This window comes from Sinohyriopsis cumingii, chromosome 1, assembly GCF_028554795.1.
Source record: "Sinohyriopsis cumingii isolate HCF-2022 chromosome 1, ASM2855479v2, whole genome shotgun sequence".
Lineage (NCBI taxonomy): Eukaryota > Metazoa > Mollusca > Bivalvia > Unionida > Unionidae > Sinohyriopsis > Sinohyriopsis cumingii.
Genome location: NC_142961.1, coordinates 127,201,833 through 127,225,948, shown reverse-complemented (window position 1 = coordinate 127,225,948; position 24,116 = coordinate 127,201,833). Strand labels below are relative to the sequence as shown.

Here is a 24,116-nt window from a genome sequence, read left to right as displayed (position 1 = left end):
TTTTCTGTAAATATTCAGCTCTTTCTGTATTTACACAGTTTGTGTCTGACTTTATAATATATTGGCTTTAATTCAATGGATAATAATGTGTCTAATTGTGACGCATACGGTGGTGTGTTACATTCAATAAAACACACATTGTTTGGGATTTTTATAAAAATAAATTGCATCAATATACATTTTCCCAGGGATATGGAATTACCTCTGTGTATTAGTATACCAATTTAAAAATATAAAATGCAAAATATGTGTCTCAAACCTATTGCTTCCGTGAGTTATAAGAATTATCAAATTTTGTTAAAGTAAGACAAATGGTACAAATTTCATTGACATCTAAAAAAAACGGTAAAATCCTTCACCCTATAGCAAATAGCAAGGAGTAAATTTGAGCAACAAATTGTTTTAAAAAGCATAAAATACAAAGGAAACATATATTAAATCTCAGCTCTTGATTTGAAAGATGCCATTTATAAGTTTAAATTGGTTTTATTTATGGCAGTAGTTAGATTTAAATGACTGAAAATGTCTCAGAAAACTAAATATGATCACCTTCACACGTCCCTTGTATGGAGCCCCATTTGCCATCTTTATTACAGCGGACCGTCTCTGTTCCAAGATATGTGTATCTGAATCCGGTATTGCATTTGATTGTAACAGTAGCATTGTAGCTCGTATTTCCAGCTAATCCCACTTTTGACGAGATTGTGCTGTTTCCAGGTACACCAGCGAACTGATCGCAGTATATTACTGTATTGAAGATAAAGTATGTTGGTAAATATTTGTCAAACGTTTGATATATGTGACTTTGGAGAATAAGAGACAACAATACACGTTCTCACAGTAAAATACTTTCACGTATACCATAAAAGATGTAAATTGTGTATAATATATTGTAATTCTTTACAGAAAATTCGTGCATCAATATAATTTTTAAAAGTGTGAAACAATTTAAATCGTTTTTTTGTACTTTAAATCCCAGGGTACACTTTCATTGGGTTTTACATTTATCAGTCCTGATATCTGAATTAATAAACTATTACTGGAAACATAAGTTGACCGTAACATATCTTTTGTATGGAGTTCCGATTACCATCATTACTAAAGCGAGCAGTTTTAAACTGTCTTCAGTTTAGATATTACGGCCCTTACGAAGTTAAGAAGAAAATTAATGAGTTAAATTATATTAATGCTCTTGGGATCTAAATAAATCATAGGGTCACCAGTATATTTAAAAAGATAAAAAGGTTAAACTGATATTAATTTAGTTGTTCATGTCCCACTCAGTGAAGAATTAAGTGAAAGAATAGCATCGTATTATACTGACATTGGAGTGACAAATCTTTGGAATTCAGAAGTTATGAAAAATCTGGACCAGAAACTTTCACATTTACAAGAGCAAAAAAGAAACGAACTTAAACAGTTATTATTTGAATATAAGCACTTATTTCCAGATGTTCCTATAATTACAAACAAAATTTTCCATGATGCTGAAAAAATAAATTCTAGACCTGTCAAACAACACCCGTACAGGATGAACCCTCCCAAACATGTATACTTGAAGAAGAAAAGAATCAATATTGGCTGGATAATGGTTTTATAGAGCCCAGTAAAAGTTACTGGAGTTAGCCATGCATACGTATTCCAAAACCAGATAAAACTTTCCGTATGTTTACTGATTATAGGAAGGTGAATAGTGTGACAAAAACAGATTCATTCTCATGACCAAGAATCGATGACCATATTGGTAAGATCGGGAATGCCAAGTACGTTGCCCAACTTGAATTTTCCGTGCCCGTTAATAAAAAGCAACTGAGGCGATTTAGGGTTATGGACGGATCCTATCGAGAAAAAAATGTTACAAGTTTTAAGAAATTGCTGAACCCCTGACAATAGTTTTGAGTAAGAAATACAAGTTACTTTGGACTGAAAAATGTCAGGAGGCTTTTGACAAGTTGGAAGCCATACTTAAAAGCGCGCCAGTTCCTACAGCTCAAAATTTCAGCCAATCATTTAAGCTGTCTGTTGATGCTAGTGATTGGGTTGGAGCAGTTTTGATTCAAGAAGATGAAATTGATATTGATCATCTAGTGTGCTAATAATCTAGGAAATTAAATAAGCACCAAATAAATTATGCAACAATCGAGAAGTAATGTTTGGCTTTGATTTTGGCATTACAACATTTTCAAGCTTTTCTTAGTTCAGCTCCTTCTTCAATTATTGTATTTAGTGACCACAATTCCATTACTTTCCTCGGCAAGATGAAAAATAAAAATCAAAGACTACTAAGTGGAATTTGTTATTACAAGAATATAATCTTGACATCAGGCACATCAAGGGAAAAGATAAAAATAGTAGCAGACGAACTTTCCCATGGATAACAAAAATATTATTTCATGTACGCTGTGTGAAATTTATATGAGTTATTTTTAGCTTCGTGTATAATTAGTCTGTGGTAAAAGGAAACTTTATGTATAAATCTTTCATTTCTTTAAGGGAAGTGTTATGTGCATTTGATTTATTTATATTTAATTTAATACATATTTATTTCAATTTAATTGTTTGTTAGTTTTAATTTTTTTATTTCATTACATGATATTGTAATGTAAATATATTCACTAGAGATGATACTTTTTCGGAAAAAAGCTTGACTTTGACTGTTCGTTTTATGAACACGAGGTGTTGTTCTCGATCCTGACCTACATTGAAAATTTGTAGCAACAACGTACACAAGTTCTAATTATATTTTAAAATGGTTGTTGTCATGATAGGACTTCGTGTTTAAGATGTAAACAATTTTTTTTATTATTACTTAGAGTATAATGATTGGTATGCAAACAAGCCACACTGGGTGGACCTGATCTTTAACAAATTCCTAATTTATATAAGTGTCCAGAACATGACCACGTGACCCCCTGTGTACGTTTTAGGAGACGATATAACATCTGTTTTGGAGGGTTATTCTCAGTAGAAACTGGGCTGTTACACTGGAATTTGTATGTTGTGCTGTTTGGAGGTATTTCATATTACTTGGATTGAAGTTGTTTTCAAATTACTTGGATTCAAAAGGATTAATTCTTTTTTCCTGGAAAATGCGGGTGCTCATGTGAGATTCTTAATCAAAGATATTTCTTTTATAGAAATTTATTTAGATCTCCAAAACCGGAGTGATAATTCTTGTTTCTACAAGGAACTGTATAATTCAACACTACAGATTGCAGCATACGTCATTGTCTACCATCTTGGAATCTTCGACGGGATTCGAACTTGAAATCAGTAGAACATTTTGTTATTAGGATTTAAAAAATTTTATTCTTGGATTATTATTGGATTATTTTGGATTTGACTCAATAAAACCGTAAGTTCATAGTTTTTTCACTATTACAGAATTTTTAAAGGAAAATATTTTTTTAAAAGCTTGTTTTTTACACACTTTCTTGTGACACTGTTTATTCGAGCCTAAACACGTGACATAAGAATATATATATATATATATATATATATATATATATATATATATATATATATATATATATATATATATATATATATATATATATATATATATATATATATATATATATTGGGAATAGTACACTCAAGTCAGCCATGGGATTAACTAGAACCACGAACTACAAATAATGCTATTGTTCATTTCAAATCGAAAGCAAAGGGTTGTTGAACTTCACACAATCCTGGATATGAGACTGCAAGCTTTGATAATGTTGCAAATCGGAGATCCATACTATGGACATATGACGGTGATCTTATAATCTTATAAAGCAATAGCTTAACCATTCAAATTTCAGTACCGCCAAATGTAAAACACGGTTAAATTTTACACTGAGGATCAAAGTACAAAACAAATAAATTTGAATTAGTTGATATTATGTATTTAGCGATGCATGACATGTCTATAAAGTCTTACAATAGATTCATGCAGTTCTTTGCATCTTCTATGGTATTTATGAAGTGTTGAGGAACTGTTTTACTGTTAGAACGTGCTCTGTTTTCAAATAATCTCGAAACTCGCTGATATCATACTTTTGACACAATTTTACCTATATGGTTTATGTTGATTTAAGTTATACACTGCGGTCAGTTCTCTGGTGTACCTGAAGGTAGCACAGTCACGACATAATTGTGATTAGAAGGAAACACTAGCTACAATCCTACTGTTACAATTAAATTCAATGCGGTATTCAGCTACACACGTCTTGGAAAAGAGACAGTCCTCTGCAAAGAATATGGCAAATGGAGCCCCATACAAGGGACGTGTGAAGGTGATCGTATTGTTTTCAGAGACTTTTCCAGTCATCTAAGACTGACTACTGTTTAAATAAAACCAATTTAAACTTATACCTGAACATTTCAAATCAAGAGTTGAGATTTATTATATAGTATCTTTTTATTTTATGCCTTTGAAAACATTCTGATGCGCAAATTGGCTTCTTCCTATTTGCTATAGGGTGAAGATACTTTGACCATTGCTTTTAGATCACAAAGAAATTTTCTACCATTGGTCTTACTTTAACAATATCTGATAGTTCCTGTTTTAACAATATCTGATATGAAAATTACACAAGAAATATGGATCAAGAAAGGAAATGAAGCAATTACAGTTTTTTTAAAGTTGAAACAATTATAGAATGATATATTATTTGGTATTTTAACAATTTGCAATGAACATACATGCATATATACATACATGCATACATACATACATGCGTACATACATACATACATACATACATACATACATACATACATACTTGCATGCATATTCTACGACATTGTGAACAAGTTAGTGAGGTGACGACGATACGTCTCGTAATTCCTTACAAAACTAAACAAACCTCAACTTTTCCCATTATCATGTTCACATTAGTAGCTCACATTAGTTTTTTTGGTCCTAAAAAGCATCAGGTGACTTTCTTTAAAGCAGCAAGGCACATAATTCAAGACATATATATGACACTAGAGTATCATTCAGGAATAGATCATTATAAATGCACGTCGCTTATTGTGTAATGCTGTTGATATATTGATAAAATCATTGACATTATTCATTATAATCAAATGTCGCTTTATTATATTCTGAAAGGTAATAGTTTTCGGTCATACTAGCCTGTAGACTAGGACACTATTGAAATCTCGTACAAGATAGTGCTGTAAAATTAAAAAATATATATCTTACGTATCCAATAGACATCAATAAAGCATATTGTTCGTGTCCACTCGTGAATTTCATTTCTAATTGGCTAATGAAGGCCGCAAAAGAAATTTACATATTCGTAATGAACGATAATAAAGTGTATCATATTAAACATGTCTAATCCATATTCGACTATCACCTTTTTCCAATAAAATCTAACAGAGTTTTGGTCTCTGTTCTTCCGCTGATAAGAAAAAGCTTGTGAAGTACTTCATGCTTCAAAATCAATTAAATTGACTATTTTCTGACAGAAATTTTTTTAGGTTATAGTCCTGGATTGACTTAACACCTGGATTGACTTAATACCTGTCATTGACTCTCATCCTATTGGCGGTGGCATCCATGCCGAATTGCTATTTGGAATCCCATTTCGTTTCAACATGACGTTAATTTAGTACTCTCTATTCCATTATGCTTGATGCTTGCAGCAGACGATGTTTATCTTTCATAAAGACCTTGATGATACTTGCATGTACAAAATGAGATAAACATTGCATTTCTTTGCTCTTTTATGTTGATTAAAGTTACGGAAATTAAGAATATATCTATATTCGTTTTAGCATTTATTATATTAGGCAGCAATGGAAAAGTAAGTAAAATTTCGATATGCAGACACTAAACCACTTTTATGAAATCCCTGTAATTATGTTAATTTGATATCTACTTCTGCTATTGATGATACCTGTTTAATATCCTCACGTGATGTATTGGATCAAGCTGTTGTATAGCTGACTGTATTGAAACAATACATAGGTGTGAGTTGTTTGTAGATATAATACAGGAATAATGTTATCCATTCTGCTGGAAGAAAACATCTCAACATCCCTACACAACCTTATTAATGCCTTGCCAACGAAGTTGGAAGTAAGTATCCCAACTTCATATAATGTGATAGTAGACATACCAGTATATTGTAAGTACAAAGTTACCTCCGGGTTCATGAGATATGCAAGATGATTGAAAAAACTCCTTATGATAAACATATGTTGCATGCATTTCAAGTGTTGTTCCGGTTATCCGCTACAATGGCAGAACCAAGAAAGTACTACCTCTTGTACAGACGGTAATTGAACATATAATATGACAATTTTATTATAGGGAAGTATATTTGGTGTATCAGTTGGATTTGTCTTGTAATATTAGTAGTAGTAGTAGTAGTAGTAATATATATTGAGAGAGAGAAACAGACAAACAAATAGGTAGGCAAGTAACATTAGGAAATTATCTTAAACTTAAACACTTTCAAATTTAAATTATAAGAAAACATAGTGTAGTATGCATGCACTAATCATAGTGTACTAATACCATTTTCAGACTATAGTACTGCATTGAGTATTGAATGCTACGAAATTATCTGAAAACAATAGACTATGGCTATTTCAGCTGATCCTGCGAGAACAAGACTTAATGTTGCCGGAGTGGTGGGAGGAGGAATGGCAGCTGGAATCTGTGTAATCATTATAGCAATAGTTGTGACGGTTGTATTTGTCAGAAGGTAATCATAAATGAGTCGCGTGTTTTAATTATGCTTGTGAATTAATTTTTCAATGTTTATAAAATGCTTTCAGTCAAAATGCAAATTCACTCCAACTTTTAGTTATCTTGCACGTGTGCTACATATTAGGCCATTTGTAAACGCAAATGTTTATGTGAATATCAACAAGCAATAAGCAATCAACGTGAAGCAAGCGTCGACTTCGTGCAAAGTACAGTGTATATAAGGAGGTTCCTTCACGTATCCTTCAGAAAATTGAACGACCATATAGAAGCGAAAATATACATCTTATTTGTCTCAATTCCTAAACGTGAGCAATGTCAACTAAGTGCACAAATGGTAGCTAAATTACATATGAATGTTGGGGATTTCAAGTTCAAATTTACACATAAAACAAATGCATGTTTATTTGTGACTTGCTACTTTTGGAAGCCTAAGTAGATATAGTACAGAATGACATGTTAGAATATGATGGTATTGAAAAGCTTTGTTTACGTATCATAAACTGTATAGCTGCATGGCCTGTGTTTCGGAGAATACCTCCCTCTGATCGTAGCATTCACAATTTATTACTTATGATACATTGTTCAATCCTGTTTGTTCTAAATGAATAATGTAACTATGAAAATGTTTGATTAAATGATTAAGTGAGTAAATACGATAACATCATATGTCCAAGTGAAGAATGTAATACATTCTGGTGCCTTTAAAATCACTTACGAGTGACTGCATTACCGTCCGTCCAAATATTAAGTAATTATATATTACAGACACATCAGAAACTTTCCTTTTATCGAAACGTTATGTTTCTATATTCTGCAACATTTAATCTCATCAGTGTATATGTAACTAGACGTAACAATTATTTATTAAATGCCGTGTTTTATAATGTTCTGGTAACATACTCAATGTCGCTAATATAAAACTGTATAAAAGATTCAAAGAATTATTTTCATCTAATCAATTGTATTTTTTATGTTATGGAAAAGCAGACATGATGACTGTATAACTCATATTTGCAACACTTTTCTAATCATATCAAATGAAAAATGTGATTTAGTCAAATGTCTTCATTAACATGGTTGTTTCGAAAGCAAATACTTGAATATTGACTAGCTATATTTTGCATTAAATATGACACCATTCTCCGTATTGTTGTTGTTGAATCATTGTAAAGTGTCCTAGTTCTTCACCATATATCATAAGTTTAACAGAATAAAATTTGTAAATGTCCTTATACTAAATATATACAAATAATTTGTCCTCCTCTTTGCACTATTTTAGTTATACTGCTGTGAGAATCGATGTTACGGGTCGACATATGATCACAATTAAACCTATATTTTTTATTTTCTAAAATATTGGAAGATATCATCTTTCATATTCTAAACAAGGAAATAAACAGTTATGTTCTGGTGGATGCTATTTTCAATGAAACTAGGTTCGATTACACTTTTTCTTCCTCTCGGTTAAGTAAATATGTGTTATCTCCTGGTCAAAATAGTGTAACTTTCATGTTAAACACATTAAATATATGTGTCTCACCTATCAGAGCATTGCTGTATTTGATACAGAAAAGAAGCGCACCAAAATAATAGCAATCATGAAGTAAAACACGAAGCAAGATCACTGCAATTAATATTACAGATTAGCAAAAGTTCCATCAATGGAATAAAGCAAAGTTATGTAATAGTTATAAAATTAAGAAGACATCTTTATATTACTAGTGTGAACACTCATACTACGTACTCTAATATACGTCATGTCACAACTGGGACCATTCTTGTGATTTATGTTGTCAACTTATTTTCCATCTTATACTATTAAATGAACTATATATTATATAATTAAGGTAGATAATGGGTCACTAGAATCAATCATAAAGTCAAGGATGAACTCTAACCTTAAATAGAAGCCTTCGATTTGTAGAGATCACACATCCACTGCATACTCATTCTCATGATAAAAAAATATGGCAAATGCAGTACGAGTCTGTTTAATAATTCAAAGTGAATACTCAGTCATGTGCAAAACCTCGAAATACATTAACAAATTATGCGATTTTTACATGTTGTGATAGTTATTACTTATATATCAGTGCAAATACCGTAATCAATATTGAGGTTTGTATTCGCACAATATGGAACATTGGTACGTATGTACACGGAATAGAATATGTATCAGTAGATAGATAATGTATTTCATGGTCCACTTATTATATCCAGTTTAATTCTGTTTGATTCATTTTTTTTAAATACATTAGGTAACTAGTGAGGCTTTCAACCAATTGTACGAAACCCTAGGACAATAACAAGGCGCTCAGCCAGTTGTAAGAAAAATAAGGTCAACATGTCACTTTCTAACATTTGCTTTAAAAACAATGTGCATTTGGTTCAGACATGATGCCGTCCGTCATTTCCCACCCACCGACTCCCACCACCGAACAAACCATTGCACGCTAAAGGAATGGGTACTACATTATGTCTTTGTTAGAAAGCATTAAGCAATTTTCATTTTTTTTAATTGGATCAGTAAACGTTAGGAGTGTACTTTTCTCTTTTATCGTTTTGAATAATACATTCTGTTGCGTTCATTTTATTAACATTTTTATTGAACGTGCTTGAGTGATTGCATGTATTTCTCCTCTTTCTCTCCTCTATTAAAATATGAAACATTTCTTGTTTTTTGAAATTTTCTATGAACACATCTTCTCATCCTTTTCCTTACCTCGTTTAAAATATTTTCTACGAATCATACATATTTTAAATTGCAATGTTTCTTCCTTTTCCTAATTTTTCAATTCCTTATATACATATTTGAATATTTGGCAATTACTCTAATCAAGTAACGCGCGACCTATATCATTGGTAAATTTTGCGATAATCATAATATCAATATTCTGTTTCCCTTCATTATGCCGTCGGTTACTATATCTTGTTTTAAAATGTTGCTGTTTAAAATTTTATTTTCCTGCGGGGTCCTTAGAGACATTCTCGAGTATAGTTAACAAACCCATTAGAAGCTATTGGAACGATAAATCATGATCTATGTAAGATTTATATAATTCTTTTAACATATTTGTAATGTTCTATCACTTTAATACATTAACCTTTATTATCATAACTTTTCCACATTCTAAATATATTACCATTATCCAATATTGCAAGCTGGCAACTAGCTGACATATCCTACCCAGTTGAAATGACTGGGGTCTCGGAGGTACGCTTTCATTGTCTACTGTCTCTAGATCTAAAACTTGTTCGAGTTTTGTCATTCTTCTCAATAACTTTAACTTGTATCCATTTTGTTATTGGCTTGCTAACTAGCGGATGGCAATTAAAAATACTCTTTCTTTGCAGTTTGATCTAATTAATTAATTTGCTGTCTAGACATGTTCAAGAAATTGTTCCTTAGAATGTATTAGTTTGTCAGGCTCTATTTTTATCCAGTTAGATAGTCGATATTAAACTAAAGTAAACAAAGCGTAATAATCATCTTAAACGCTTCTTCAAGTCTCGTGTCCGATGATGATTCTATCTTCAAGTCTCGTGTCCGATGATGATTCTATCTTACATTTTGCAATCATCTCGAAAACCATACTGTAACCAATAGAGCTGTAAAAGAAGAATATAATGATGCTATATAACCAGCGTTAATTATTTTGCTTGCCTCACTTGTCATTTATGTAGTTAAAGACTGAACTCCATGACTGTTCTGGAATTGTTCTTAAACAGTTACTTAAGTAGACATTCGTCGAGAAAACAGGCCTCTTCGATTCTATCACAAAACCGCGTTTCGTTTGGATCTAGAATTTGCTCCACTGCACAACCCACTAGTATTTTGTATTTGAATATAATAAAACATATTCCTGCAACAGCAACAATTATGCAACAATTATCTCAGCGTTCATGATTGAACATGCCAGGGAACATTTATTCCCACACGCAAACTTGGCTGTTTGGTATTTGGAATTCATGTCAATGTTTACCATGTTGTTTTCAAAGCCCAACTCTACGTGCATCTTTCTTCTTTTGTGACTTTATTTTCCTTACTATCACTCTTTTTTGACAATCGTTTTCATTTTTTCTTGTTCGCTCCTCTCATAACCTTCTACTCACTTAACCACAAAATCTCATTTAAAGTATACTTACTTAACAATAAGAGCACATTTAACGTACAAAAGACTTGCCTAATTTCTAGCACATTCACTGATCAGTTGCAAGTAAAACCTCTTTGCAACTAATATTGACCCAAATATCGAAATATTATTATTGTTCTTGCATTAGCTCGGGCTTGCTCTCTCTCTCTCTCTCTCTCTCTCTCTCTCTCTCTCTCTCAGCGTGTGCTAACTTCCGTTATGAGCTTATATTAAATTAAATGCAAAGCAGAAGTTTATACTGACTTGCAATTAGTTCTTTTAATAACATTTTAACTAATTCTTATAATTTTTTGTATATTTGGTATCGTCGTCTCTAGAACATTTAATTGCATGGTAGACAGACACTACTATAAGATCTACCTCATCGTTTGGAGGGAAAGCAATTGGATTAATTATACTACGTCCAATGCACATTTATTTTCAACAGTTTTGACTTTGTTTGCTATGCTCATTTTGCTTCTTTCCCTGTAACTTTTTCTCTCCTGCTTCGCTCACTATAATTAGCCGCTTGATCGCTTCTCTTGCTTTAGTCTCTGTAATACAATTAATTTGTAAATGGTATTACACTTGCATTCATTGGAAACAAATAACACCTGTTCTGACAGATCCAAGTCAAGTACAATATATTATTATATGTGAACATTAGTATAAACTCCTTTATCCCCATGCATCTTGCAATGAATTCCATATACAAGAAATGCCAGTTTCAAATAGCGTAACGCAAAATATATGGTATACACTATATCAGTTGATTAATACGGTGAACACGAATTTTTAAAACCATTAGGGAAATGAACAGATAACACCTAAAAAAGTAAGGATGACGAATTTGCAAGGGTGTATACTGAAGATATTAGCATATATACATTAACAACAAAGCGACGACAGAAGATTTTAGCATATATACATTAACAACTAAGCGACGACAGAAGATTTTAGCATATATACATTAACAACTAAGCGACGACAGATAGTTGCAGATCTTGCCCGTTAGAAACGAAACAAATTAATCAAGAATTAAAAGAAGTAGAGATATTATTCAAAGTACTATGCATACATTACATGATAACTTGTTTAGTTGTTTTCCTTTTTCCTAACATTAAGTAACAATGATAGAAATCGGCTGTTCAGAACTTGTGTCAGAAGTAGGCATATGTGGATCTTTTTGAAAATCAGTTGTAGGTGGTCATATGTTGCTGAGCTAGGTGATTAAGCAGGTTTCAACTATTTGACTGAGCTGCTGGAATGGTGTAACAGCTATTGTAACAGACGTAAAATAACAACATGTTGTAGTGGTCGTGTGGTAATCAGTCAGCAATTTTTTCCCCAAATATTCTACAAGTAGTATCTTTTTGTTTTGAAAATCTTATTAAACCGTGATTGTTTATACAAATTTAACGTGGTGGATTGTTATATGTACGTGGTCCAGGTTCTTCCAAAACATAAACATTCTACTACATTATAGTAATCCGTCTTTCAAACATTAAGACAATAGTTGTCTAAGCGTTTTTGTTTTACAAAATGCCTATGTAAGTATCCATTCTGAAAGTCTTAGGGTTTAACATTATGACCAGTTTCTCTCCTGGTGATCATACACGCGTCGGCTAGTGGCTTAAGTATTTATTTTCGTGACGTCTTTGTATAACAAATATGATGGATGGTTACATTTAAAGGGTCTAGAATTGGTCGAACTTTTAGCATAAAGGAAGGTTGCACTGGTAACCTAGTTATGTTTTATGCACAGGTCATATTGGCTGAAAGTAGGTAGAAATTGGTCCTGATCGCTTATAAACTCTCTACTTGTGTCACAGTCGATGTTGCTAAATGTTGCTAAATGTTGCTAAATGTGCTATTGTGACAGAGTTTGTTCTAAATGTGTTAGTGTGAGGCAGTTTGTTCTAAATGTGCCAGTGTGAGACAGTTTATTCTAGACGACTATAAACATCTTCTGAATAATGCCCTACCTGAACAGAAATTAATCGTTTCACTGTTCCCCTAACATACTGTATATTATTACATTGTCACCTGAAAGCCAATACCAGAACAACGCCCAAACAAAATTTAAAAAAATAAATTATAAGATTAAATTGATTGTCGCTTTCCATACTGTTCATTATAGCTATGTCCTTTGGGTATCATTCATATATTGGGTCTTCCAAGATATCTCAAACCATTTTTGTCTACTGCTGATTTCGCTATCTTGATAGCAAAGAAATACAGTTCATATATTTTGAACTGTACGATTAGAACAGATGCTGCTAGTGATTCAGACTATTACCTGAATGAATCGGAGTGATCAGAAATCTGATACATTCACTGGGACAAATAGTAGTGTGGGAGAGGCTAAAGTGTTGTGAATGTATCGAAGAGAATAACATCACACAGGAGTGATATCAGACTGTAGTGTCTATCAATTGTATATTTTTGTCCTGATATTTACCCTTGCATTTTCTTTTAAAACATACATATGTAATTGATAACGAATATTATTGCAGATGTTTAGATCTGATGAAACATAGGTCTGTAATGTATATATGCACTAATATTCCGTTCAATATCATTTTAGCACAACCTTTGAAGAGAAAAGACCGAATTGATAAGGTAGACCCCATTGTGAAAGACGACGACTTAATCGATACTAACTCTGCAAAGGAGTACTATTCCTACTTGCCGCATAATGTGACCAACAAACACACAGTCCGATTAGAGGAATTATCTTCTTTCTTCCTCAGCAGAAAACTGGAGCCCAAATTGTACGAGGAGGAGTACAATGTACGTTTATCCCCTTTACCAAATACTTATTTTTTCCTTTGTATATATTGAGTGGTAACACTTTGGTTTGCAAAACTCACGTTAGCTGTACTGTACAATATATGGTTACGAGATTATTGAAAAAGAGTTATGTGTGCTTAATCCTTAAGCTAAATGTATCCCTTGTAAGTATTTGCGTTTTTCGTCTTTGCTTCTAGAGCACGATCAGTACTACTAATCTTGCCAGTGAAGTCTCACACACTAATATAGGCTATTCTATAATATTAACGTAACGAAATTGCACAAGAGATATAAACAGGTCTTACATAGTATGTTCAAATTATGCATGGTCAACAAAAAATTCAAAACTACGAATGATGTATTTTTGGTACTTGTTTGTGCGTTTTCTCAGAATGGTGACAAATCTTAACTTCATGAAAAATAATATCATTAGTGAGACATAATTCTTCTTAATACATATGCCTTGTATTTAGCCAGCAGCTACTAATCTTTCTCTCTTGTGTTATTTCTGATGCACATATCTAAACCGCAAATGGAAAAGTAACTATATAAGATACTTGCGATCAAGTGTTTTATGCTCATATACATTTTGTATCTATCAACGATAACTGCAGTTTGTTTTAGGAGGCTATATATTTCAAACATAGCAACCACAATATGAAGGATTCGATCAACGTACAGTACTAATGTGATGTGTCATGTGCTACGACTCTATGTAATCAAACATCTAAGAGAATGGACGTGGAACCAACACTTTAAGTAAAGTTCAACATACAATTTATTGCCATAGAATACAAAGTGAAAATTCAATAGATGCTTACCGTATTGTGAATGCAAATCAAAATATTCATACATGTCTTATCAGAGTGGCTGATAATATAGAATGTTCCAATTGAATTCTAATTGTCTTGATTGTCTCGGCATAATAATAGTCTTGAATGTCCTGATGTGCCAATAGATCTGAATGGTTCGATATATCAATGTTACAATTCAGGATGCCTTTGAATGAATTCACAAATACCCTATGTAGTTTGTTAATCCGATAGGCTATAAGCATTTCAGTAATTCCAGGGAATAATTTGGAATACATAATTCGTTTCAAATTATTTCTTATTTCAGGAAAACTACTATAACCTTAATAGATACCCAGAGACTGATCTAAGACATGAATGAATGCTTGTTTACCACACCCACTATATACACACATACCAACTTGATATATGACCCAAATAACATTTTGGAAAATTCCACAGAATTGTAAAGAATTTCTGTTCCAGAACATTCTAAGCAGGTATGAAAGATTATGCCTTGAACATAAATTCTAGTAAACATCATAACCAAATTCATGTATGCTTGAATGTCCATTACAAATTGCAAATAAGACAAATGTTAGGTACTCAATATACATATATATATATATATATATATATATATATATATATATATATATATATATATATATATATACACACACAAGTTTTTCCTTTTCAACTTATAGAACTTGCTGCAGGGCTTGACAAAACCACACGACACGTCACTCTTACCTGAAAATCGAATGAAGAATAGATACAAAAATATCTACCCATGTATGTATCCTATATTATATAATTCCATCTTTATGAGGTTTGTGTATGATTTTGAATTCACTATGACTGAGCCATTAATTGATACGACATGCAACGGCACTGGTAGTTAAACATGCGTATATGTTTGTATGCCATTTTTTCATGAATATGTATTTAGGACTGGCCAACTGACTAATAGACTGACTTTATTTATCTTAAATTAAATTACATTATTGCATTGTCAGTGTAAGTTGCTTATAAGATAAGCATAACTTAATATAGCAAAACGTGACAAAAACAACAACATTATGTATATATTCTAGAATGTTTGTTGGACTGTACCAGTGTGTCTAGCAATAAACCTTCTTTGTGTGTATACCTACGCGTCTTCCGAAAGTGTATGTGGCATTGTAATGGTATATATCCGTCTATTCGTCAATATATTACCATATTTAAACCCACACAGCTCAGAGGAATTAAACCGGATATGGCATTTTACTTGTCTGTAAAATTTACGCAATGAAGCATAATTTGCTTCTTTATTTGAGGGTCCTCAAAATGAGATCCAAGGTTCCAACGTAGTAATATTACAAATACAGTGGCATATTTGAAACTTTTTTGACAGCAGTCATTATATTTTGCAATGAATGAAGGCATAAATATATGTGATATTTATATAATAGCGTTATGTTCGGGTACGGGTAGAGTAGATGGTGGGCGGTCATTATGTATCGTAACGGCGAAAATTCAAAGCCACTCAAATGAAGACTGTCTAATTAAAGGTTCACATAGATTGATAACATGATAATGATCTGATAAATATTCGTGCACACACATTCAGTTACACAATGAACAAATTATAAATGCAGATATGCATTTTATCAAACCTGAACAAACAGTTATTACGTTGATCATATATAATGAATATTACTTCATGTACATGATGACAAAATATAAATCATTGCAATCCAAAACCTAGAACATTTTGTGAAACAATATTGCAGAAACTCCTTTGCGTTAATAAAAATGAAAGATAAGCATTGAGAAACAAAGTATGTATAACTGTTTGTCAAATAAATATATGAGTCCTGATATGAAAGATCCTATGAATCGTCCAGAAATGCAGGCGAACCAAACTCTTTTTTCTACAGATAACTCTTTCTCTGTTTTAAATTAACACAGAAGATGAATTTACAATTGGCAATAACCAAAATATCATACTATTTCCTACAATGTCATTTCAAAGTCTTTTATAAAATGCTAAAACAAAAGAATGTTTACTACCATGTCTTCGATTCCAGATGACGATACCAGGGTACAGCTTGAGGTTTGGGACCCTGCAACAGAAACAGATTATATAAATGCATCATTTGTGAACGTGAGTCATTCATTTCTCTAAAAATTGTCTTAAGAGCAATCCTTTATCGCAGACTTAATATCACTTCTTACTTGGTAAACATCAATTGAACTTTCATGATTACTGATTAACATTGCATTTTAGGTATGCTGCTATCTGACTCCATTGCATTTTTGTTCTCCTAAATTCTGTTTCACATATATTTGCAGGGTTTCAAGACATTCCACGCTTACATAGCTGCTCAGGGTGAGCAAATCTTATGTACTTTTCTTCGACGTGAAAGCTCGTTTTCTGATTATCAGTCAAATTGAAGAAACATATTATTTTCTTTTGTACCGAAATACGATAAAATAATAGATCTTTTTACCGTTCACAAGCGTTGCAATTCTCTCTCTCTCTCTCTCTCTCTCTCTCTCTCTGTCTTTCTTTCTCGAGAAAGGAGATTAGTTTGTGTCTGATCATATCTGCAGCTCGTGTATCACAGACCGATGGACCTGTTATTAGTTCATTATTAGTTTATGTTCACGTTCTACGCGTCAAAACGGAGTTTAAGTCTTGTTTTGTTGGGTAGGGACCGGGCGAAGTTTTGGGTTAGTATTTATTAAATGATCAACGTATCCTTACTTATTACTTGCAAACACCATGAAACCAAAAACCACCAATCGATTTGTCATTGACATATTTTGTTTTTTTTTCAATTGACATATATCTTCGCTTGAAGTTTTGTTCATTTATTTATTATTTAAAGTTCACACCTTTCGACATATTCTAAATGAAGACTTATACTTAATATTTGCTACTATAAATTCGGGCGCATTTTTAATTTATGCACCAAATAATTTGCTATATTATTCAAAAAACGGAATACTAAACCTTGTTATATCCCATTGTAAAATAAGTAAGAAAACTTAATGCGAGAAAAGAAAACATTCAACAGGTCCCACAAGAGACATTGTCAACGATTTTTGGAGAATGATATGGCAGACAAATTGCAGCAAAATTGTGATGCTTACCAATCTCACAGAGGATGGAAAGGTAATTTGAATTTATTGCAGATATTGTTATCATCAAGGTGTATAATTTGTGAAACAATCAATCATATACAATTTATTGTGTTCAGTATTTCAAAATGCATGATTTATACCAATGTTCAAGGAAAAGAAACTTGTACAATTGGAAACATTTGTATTTTGTATCTTACAAATCATGTCTTGCGAAAATCCTGATGTCCCAAATTTTCTTTTTTCTCTTGTCTTAAATGGCTCACAAGCAGTGTTGCATTCCATAACTTCCTAAATATATACAAACACGAAAAACTTCCAATTGTCATTTTGCTCCTAAAATGAATTTGTATTAACAACGATTTGTGGTAACAGTGAATGGCTTGAGATCTGGTCGGTTTGGATATTACTTCCGTATGTCGCACACTATTGGTAACTACATGTTATCTGCGTGTGGGCTTTAGATCTAACTATGTAAACCTTCACAGATCAGCATGCAATTTCATTTGAATTAAAACATAAAGTTGCAATTGTATGAAATAGTAAAATCACTTGAGGTTGTGTAACTTTACTTTTGATTGACATTTTAATCTGAGACTGAAGCCCACTTATTATAAACAATTATGTTAACTCTAACAAAGGCGTATACTATATATGCCTGTAACATAATTTAATATATATATATATATATATATATATATATTCTTCATCATCGTAACATTCTCGAGCACTTGTTTTTTGAGAATTGTTATTTGAAGGAAATATATGTAATTCATTTCAATGTATTATTTAATGATAAGTATCTCTTGTACCGCTGACTTAGAATATGTTCATATATTGAAGCATAAATGTGAACAATATTGGCCTGATGAAAATTCCACTGAGTATGGAGCTATTGCCGTTAGATTGGTGCAATGCGAAACATTTTCGGACTTCACAATAAGGACGCTAGAACTCAAGAAGGTAACAATGATAGAACTCACTTGCATTCAGTAGATATCAGCAAATCTCTATAACCAATACTGACAAATATCATTTCCTAGATACCTACGCATTTCATTATTCATCTGATTTATAGGTTTCTTGTGATTTTGGATGCATTTTTATGAACTGGAGACTTGTACTTCTTCCAAATGAAAGTAGCTGAAACATTGCATATATCACGCATGTTGTACCTGAGATTCGCTGGGAAAATGCATCACATGTACACTGCTGTACACACCAATAACATCTGAACTCCATATTACACCATTCTCTCCCGTTCCGGCTCTTTGTCACGAATATGACGTATTTTATTTCTTTTCAAATAAACGTTTAGCGCCGATACGGTTCGCTGACTTGTTGATTTAATAACAAAGTACATTTTCCATTATATAAATTAGTTTGCAAATTTAATATTCCTCTCATTATACTAATATTGGGTTACTCTAGTAACTGAAAAAAAAATCATAAGTGTATAAATTATTACAATAATATAAAGTAAACTAATATCTAGCCAAGGAGTGGTATCAATTTTTTTTCTCACTAAGGATGTATACATTTTTACCTTCTCTATTTAGCAAGGTCAAAGGAAAACTAAGATAGTTCACAGTACCGAGTACATATCTCATTTCTGTCATGGTGTTTTGTTTTTATTGTAATTCAAAGTCATTGTGTATGAAGCATATTCTGATTTCCAACGTAACAAATGAAGGAGATATTTTTTCTGAAATGCGAATTTTAAATTCATACATGCTCTGTCAATATGGTTATCCACAGTGTGTCTCAGCATTTGAAAACACTAACCAAGTATTCGAAATTCGTATATCATTAGAAATAAAAAGAATCAAGAAATATAAATAAGTGCATTTTTAACTTTTAGAAAAATCATTCGAAAGGAAAGAAAGAAATAGAACCACATCTAGTCAAGCAATTTCACTTCACTGCCTGGCCAGATAAGGGTGTACCCAGATTTGCGTCTTCATTGGTTCATTTTCGGCATAAAGTTTGCAACACTAAAGTACGTGGAGCTACAGAAGGTCCGTTAGTCGTTCACTGCAGGTACCTGCTCAATTTCTGTCATAACATTGTTGATTTTGTCAATGCACTTCTTATGTTTTTGATATATTTTATCACAAATTCAGCATAATTTTACGACTGTATGATCTTCATATAAGTAACACAAAAGAGAGAAAACCAATGCGTTTTGCAAATCTGAGCAAATAATTTATTTCCGAGGAATAAATCGTGAAAATTTAAAAAGAATTTACGGTAATGTGAATTACTTCCCAAAGGGTCCTAAAACTTGATCATACGTCCAAAGGTATACATTATTCCGAATAGATTCAACAGGTGTTTCGAGATTAAATTCCGATTTTGAATGTGTTCATGTATCCATATGGTGCATTCGTGTTTATGTACTAATAGTCTTGATGTATCACGCATAGATAATCCAAAGTGTTTTTGAATGAATTCACAAAAATAAAAAAGGTGATTTAGTGCGAAATGTTTTAATGAATACTTTGTAATTTCAAAGAATAATAAAACCAACAAATTATTCCCAATTTAAAATGAGCACAAGTAAAGACTAATTCAAGTGTGGACGTTGGGGCAGGAATGAAGAATTTGTTTATTTTTCCCTATAAGAAAATAATTTAAGTTACAATATGAGGATTAGGAGGAGTGTAACTTCCAAATCCAAAATTCATAAACATGATCCCCTCTAGGAATGTTCCATGCCAAAAGGCCACTTAAACATGTTTACCTCCAAGCAATAACAACCGTATCATACATTTCTTAAATCATAGAAAAGAATGTGTTGTTTACAAAACTAATGCGGAAGTGTACCAAAAAATATGCACTGCCAGGTGCTGAGGTTAAGCTTATATGTGTGATTAATACATAAAAAAGAAAATGAAAATATAGGTTACTCAAACACGAAGACATGCATGTAAGATAATTAAACATATTTTGAAACAAATACAGATATTAATCGGTTTTTGATGGAATATTCGATCGAAAAGTAATTTTAAATGTTGAGCATAGCTGGACTTTACTACCATTTGTACATGTGATATTTCTCATTGCAGTGCAGGTATAGGAAGGACGGGAACATTTTTGGCTTTTGACTATCTTGTTGATCAGGCAAAAGAACTTGGATACATCAATGTGGTCAGCTGTGTGGAATCTCTCCGGAAACAGCGAGTCAACCTCGTGCAGACAGTTGTAAGCGAATTAATATTGATGATTTTATATATATATATATATATATATATATATATATATATATATATATATATATATATATATATATATATATATATATATATAGTCATGAATATAATAATGTAGTCTGAGAGATAAGCCAGCAGCGATGTAGTGCAAGTGTAAGAATGACTATGATACTTTAATTTTATCGGTCTCGGCTAAATGACAAAATGCTCGTTCTCATTTATTGTTGTTAACTGCATCTCACGCATGAGTTTCAAAATGCTATTAGTATGGTGAAGAATTATATTTTTATATTAACAAAGACTATTATTGCATGAAGATTCAGGAATGAGAAGAACATTACTCAACATCATGTTTCCATCCTTTCAGGAACAGTACGTTTTTCTGCATGAGACTGTAGTCGAGGCCTTGACATGTACCACGTCTGCACTGTCATCTAATGAGTTCAACGAGGCATATAGGATATTACTGAAACCTGACGTCAAGACTGGAAAACGCAGGCTAGACATTGAATTCGAGGTGAATGAGCATTTGTTTTTAATTTCAACCTTCATGTTTTCTCGTAGGAATTGAAGCAATTATAACTCTACGATTGTTATTCTTGTTCTACTTAACATACTTCGTAGCTCGCTCTATTCCAACTTGCAGATGAAGCTAATTCTCTCTCCGGAGTTCCTACTTTTTGTTTTCTATTTTCGCTACGGAAATATGCTTTGGTTGAACAGTTGTTTCTATTTAAATCAGAGCAGGCTTATTTCGTATTCAGAAACTACCCATGTATGTAGCTGAAGCAAAGGATGACGTATATGAAGACGCAAGAAGCATGAGCAATCAGAAGAAGAACAGATATTCAAACATTTTACCAGGTATGATTAGAATCTCTGGACACAGCAACATGAAACTCCTGATACGTGTTAGATGGTAATGAAGACACTGAAAGTAATTTTGTGAATGTAATGTTTATTTATAATGTGATTGTAAAATGTCTAAATCAGAGTACGAAGTTCACTGAGTTAAACAACTGATCTAATGAAAATGGTACCGTTCCTAAATTGAGGGACTCATAGCATTCAATACAGAAATCAGTCAAAAAGAATTAATGACAGGAAATTATAAACAGATATGACTGAGTTATGGATGTATCACCATGGATGATCAATGTTTATAAATTAAGCACAAACTGACCAAACGTTAATCTACCACTTAGGCTGATCCAATTATGTCTTTAAACATTTATGAATAATGTGATGATTATTTGCTTATCGATAAGTTACAAAGATAACAAATTAAAGGGACTGCATCTCATTGCATAATTTACCATGATGATCTTCACGATAACCAATAAGCAATATGTAAGCAAATCAACTAAACGTGGTGTATCCATTTTAGACATGGAAGCAGTATATATACATATATATATCCTTGTTTATAAGTAATTAGAAATTCATAGAAAATATTCCACTGAAAGCCGGCTTCGTGTTCCAGACAAGAACCATAGTCCCGTCCTAAGTGTCTACGTGAAAGGGAGTGGCTCTTACATCAATGCTGTATTTTTACCGGTAAGAATGTTTTGTAAAAATATTGCATCTTCCACGATATATTTGATAACATTATTAAAAATGAATTTTAAAAAGCTGAGACGTTTTTAATATTTCCTTTATAGAAAAGATGAATCCAATCACCAACTGAATTGTCTCCCGTGCTCTTAAAAATATATTTTAATTAATACTAAACGCAAACACACACATATATGGAAATATAAATCGTAAAGAATTAATACAAAACTCTTATTGATATGAATACTTTATAATGTAGTGAATAATAAAGTACAGCGAGGGTTACATTAATAAAAACAGGAGCAACCAGAACGAAATAACAGATGTATCTATGATACTATTTGTATGCCATGCGACAGTTTCGATGTTGATTTGCTTCAGAACTCATAAAAATACTGAACACAATAAAGTAGTATGATAAAAGAACACATGTCTGTTAACAATAAACATTAATCATAATTGCATGACGTAAAACCGACTGTCCCCATAACTATACATTTTGTGTTAAAGTCTCCCTTTCTATTTTTCGTGTCTTCTTTGTCTTCCATACATTTCACTATTTATCTTCTTATTATCCTTCGTCTACTTGAAAATAATATTGATAATGAAAAATATATTATTATTATTATTATTATTATTATTATTATTATTATTATTTCAGAATATTATTGTCGCTGTTCAGGACCTATTATATCCTAGAACAAACGTTTTTAAATCAATCGTGCCGTTCGTCTTTTTTCCGCGGGCAGCAGAGGAGGCACGTGAACACATTAGATCTTGCTGTTATGATTATTATTATTATTATTATTATTATTATTATTATTATTATTATTCATACATAAATCATCTAACGTGAATATAAATTCATCAGAATGAATTGCCAAATGCTTCCCTAGATCTATTATTCTATGATTTCGTCGCATTCAGTAGAATAACATAGACTGCAAAGTGAAACACTATGATTTTATTTCTTGTATTTTTACATTCCCATTTCGCAACATTTTTAAAATTATGTTTTCGTTTATTGTAAAGGCATACAAGGAGGATAACATTTTTATCATAACACAAACACCACTTGAAGAAACCAAACTTGACTTCTGGAGATTGGTGTACCAGTTTGACGTCAACTCAATTGTTATGATGAGCAACTTATCTCAAATGAAGGTATGATAACATGCATATATAATTCATCGCTGAAAATATTGACATTAATTCCCCCATGAAAATATAATAATGACTCAGGTATGGTTACATTCAAAAAAAATATTAATGAATAGTTAAATTGACCAATGGAATATTTTCAAATTTATCGACATGAAAGATGTGTGCAAATCAGTTTCTATTTTGACTTTATTGTGCGGATTTGTAAAACGGAGTTATGAAAAGTTATGTCCAATTTCAAATAATTGTTTGATTTGCTTCCTAGATGAAATGTAAGTTTTGTATATATCTATTTTTGTGGGTTATAGACGGAAGTGTAAATTACAATATAATTTTACTTGTACTGTCTTACTGGATTGACTTATCATTCATATGGGCCTCGCTTAGACAATTCGATAACTTCCTTTATTTGCAAAAAGTTATCTAATATACTACAGCTTATTGCTATAACTAGCCCAAATTTTAAAACATGGCTTTATATTCGCCCATTGTTACAGCACTGTTAAGACCTATGCATGTATAAGTCGAAATATGACACAAGTTTAATGGAAAGACTTATGGTGAACAATGACACTGTTCCACTCGAATTCATTTCATATTTTAGCTTAACTCTTGCAAAATACTTTGA

General features: G+C 32.0%; 1 protein-coding gene across 1 annotated transcript in view; it reads left to right on the top strand.

Moving 5' to 3' along the window:
* Positions 1–24,116, top strand: part of LOC149807836 (receptor-type tyrosine-protein phosphatase epsilon-like) — a 58,100-nt gene that overhangs the window by 21,712 nt on the left and 12,272 nt on the right. The window contains exons 6-18 of the mRNA XM_089960803.1: positions 6,596–6,707; positions 13,362–13,638; positions 15,137–15,224; positions 16,505–16,581; positions 16,770–16,806; positions 17,498–17,595; positions 18,405–18,524; positions 19,423–19,601; positions 20,630–20,765; positions 21,141–21,290; positions 21,538–21,637; positions 22,257–22,330; positions 23,360–23,491. Of these exons, the coding sequence (XP_089816929.1) occupies positions 6,596–6,707; positions 13,362–13,638; positions 15,137–15,224; positions 16,505–16,581; positions 16,770–16,806; positions 17,498–17,595; positions 18,405–18,524; positions 19,423–19,601; positions 20,630–20,765; positions 21,141–21,290; positions 21,538–21,637; positions 22,257–22,330; positions 23,360–23,491 (1,580 nt within the window). The remainder of the gene's footprint in view (positions 1–6,595; positions 6,708–13,361; positions 13,639–15,136; positions 15,225–16,504; positions 16,582–16,769; positions 16,807–17,497; positions 17,596–18,404; positions 18,525–19,422; positions 19,602–20,629; positions 20,766–21,140; positions 21,291–21,537; positions 21,638–22,256; positions 22,331–23,359; positions 23,492–24,116) is intronic.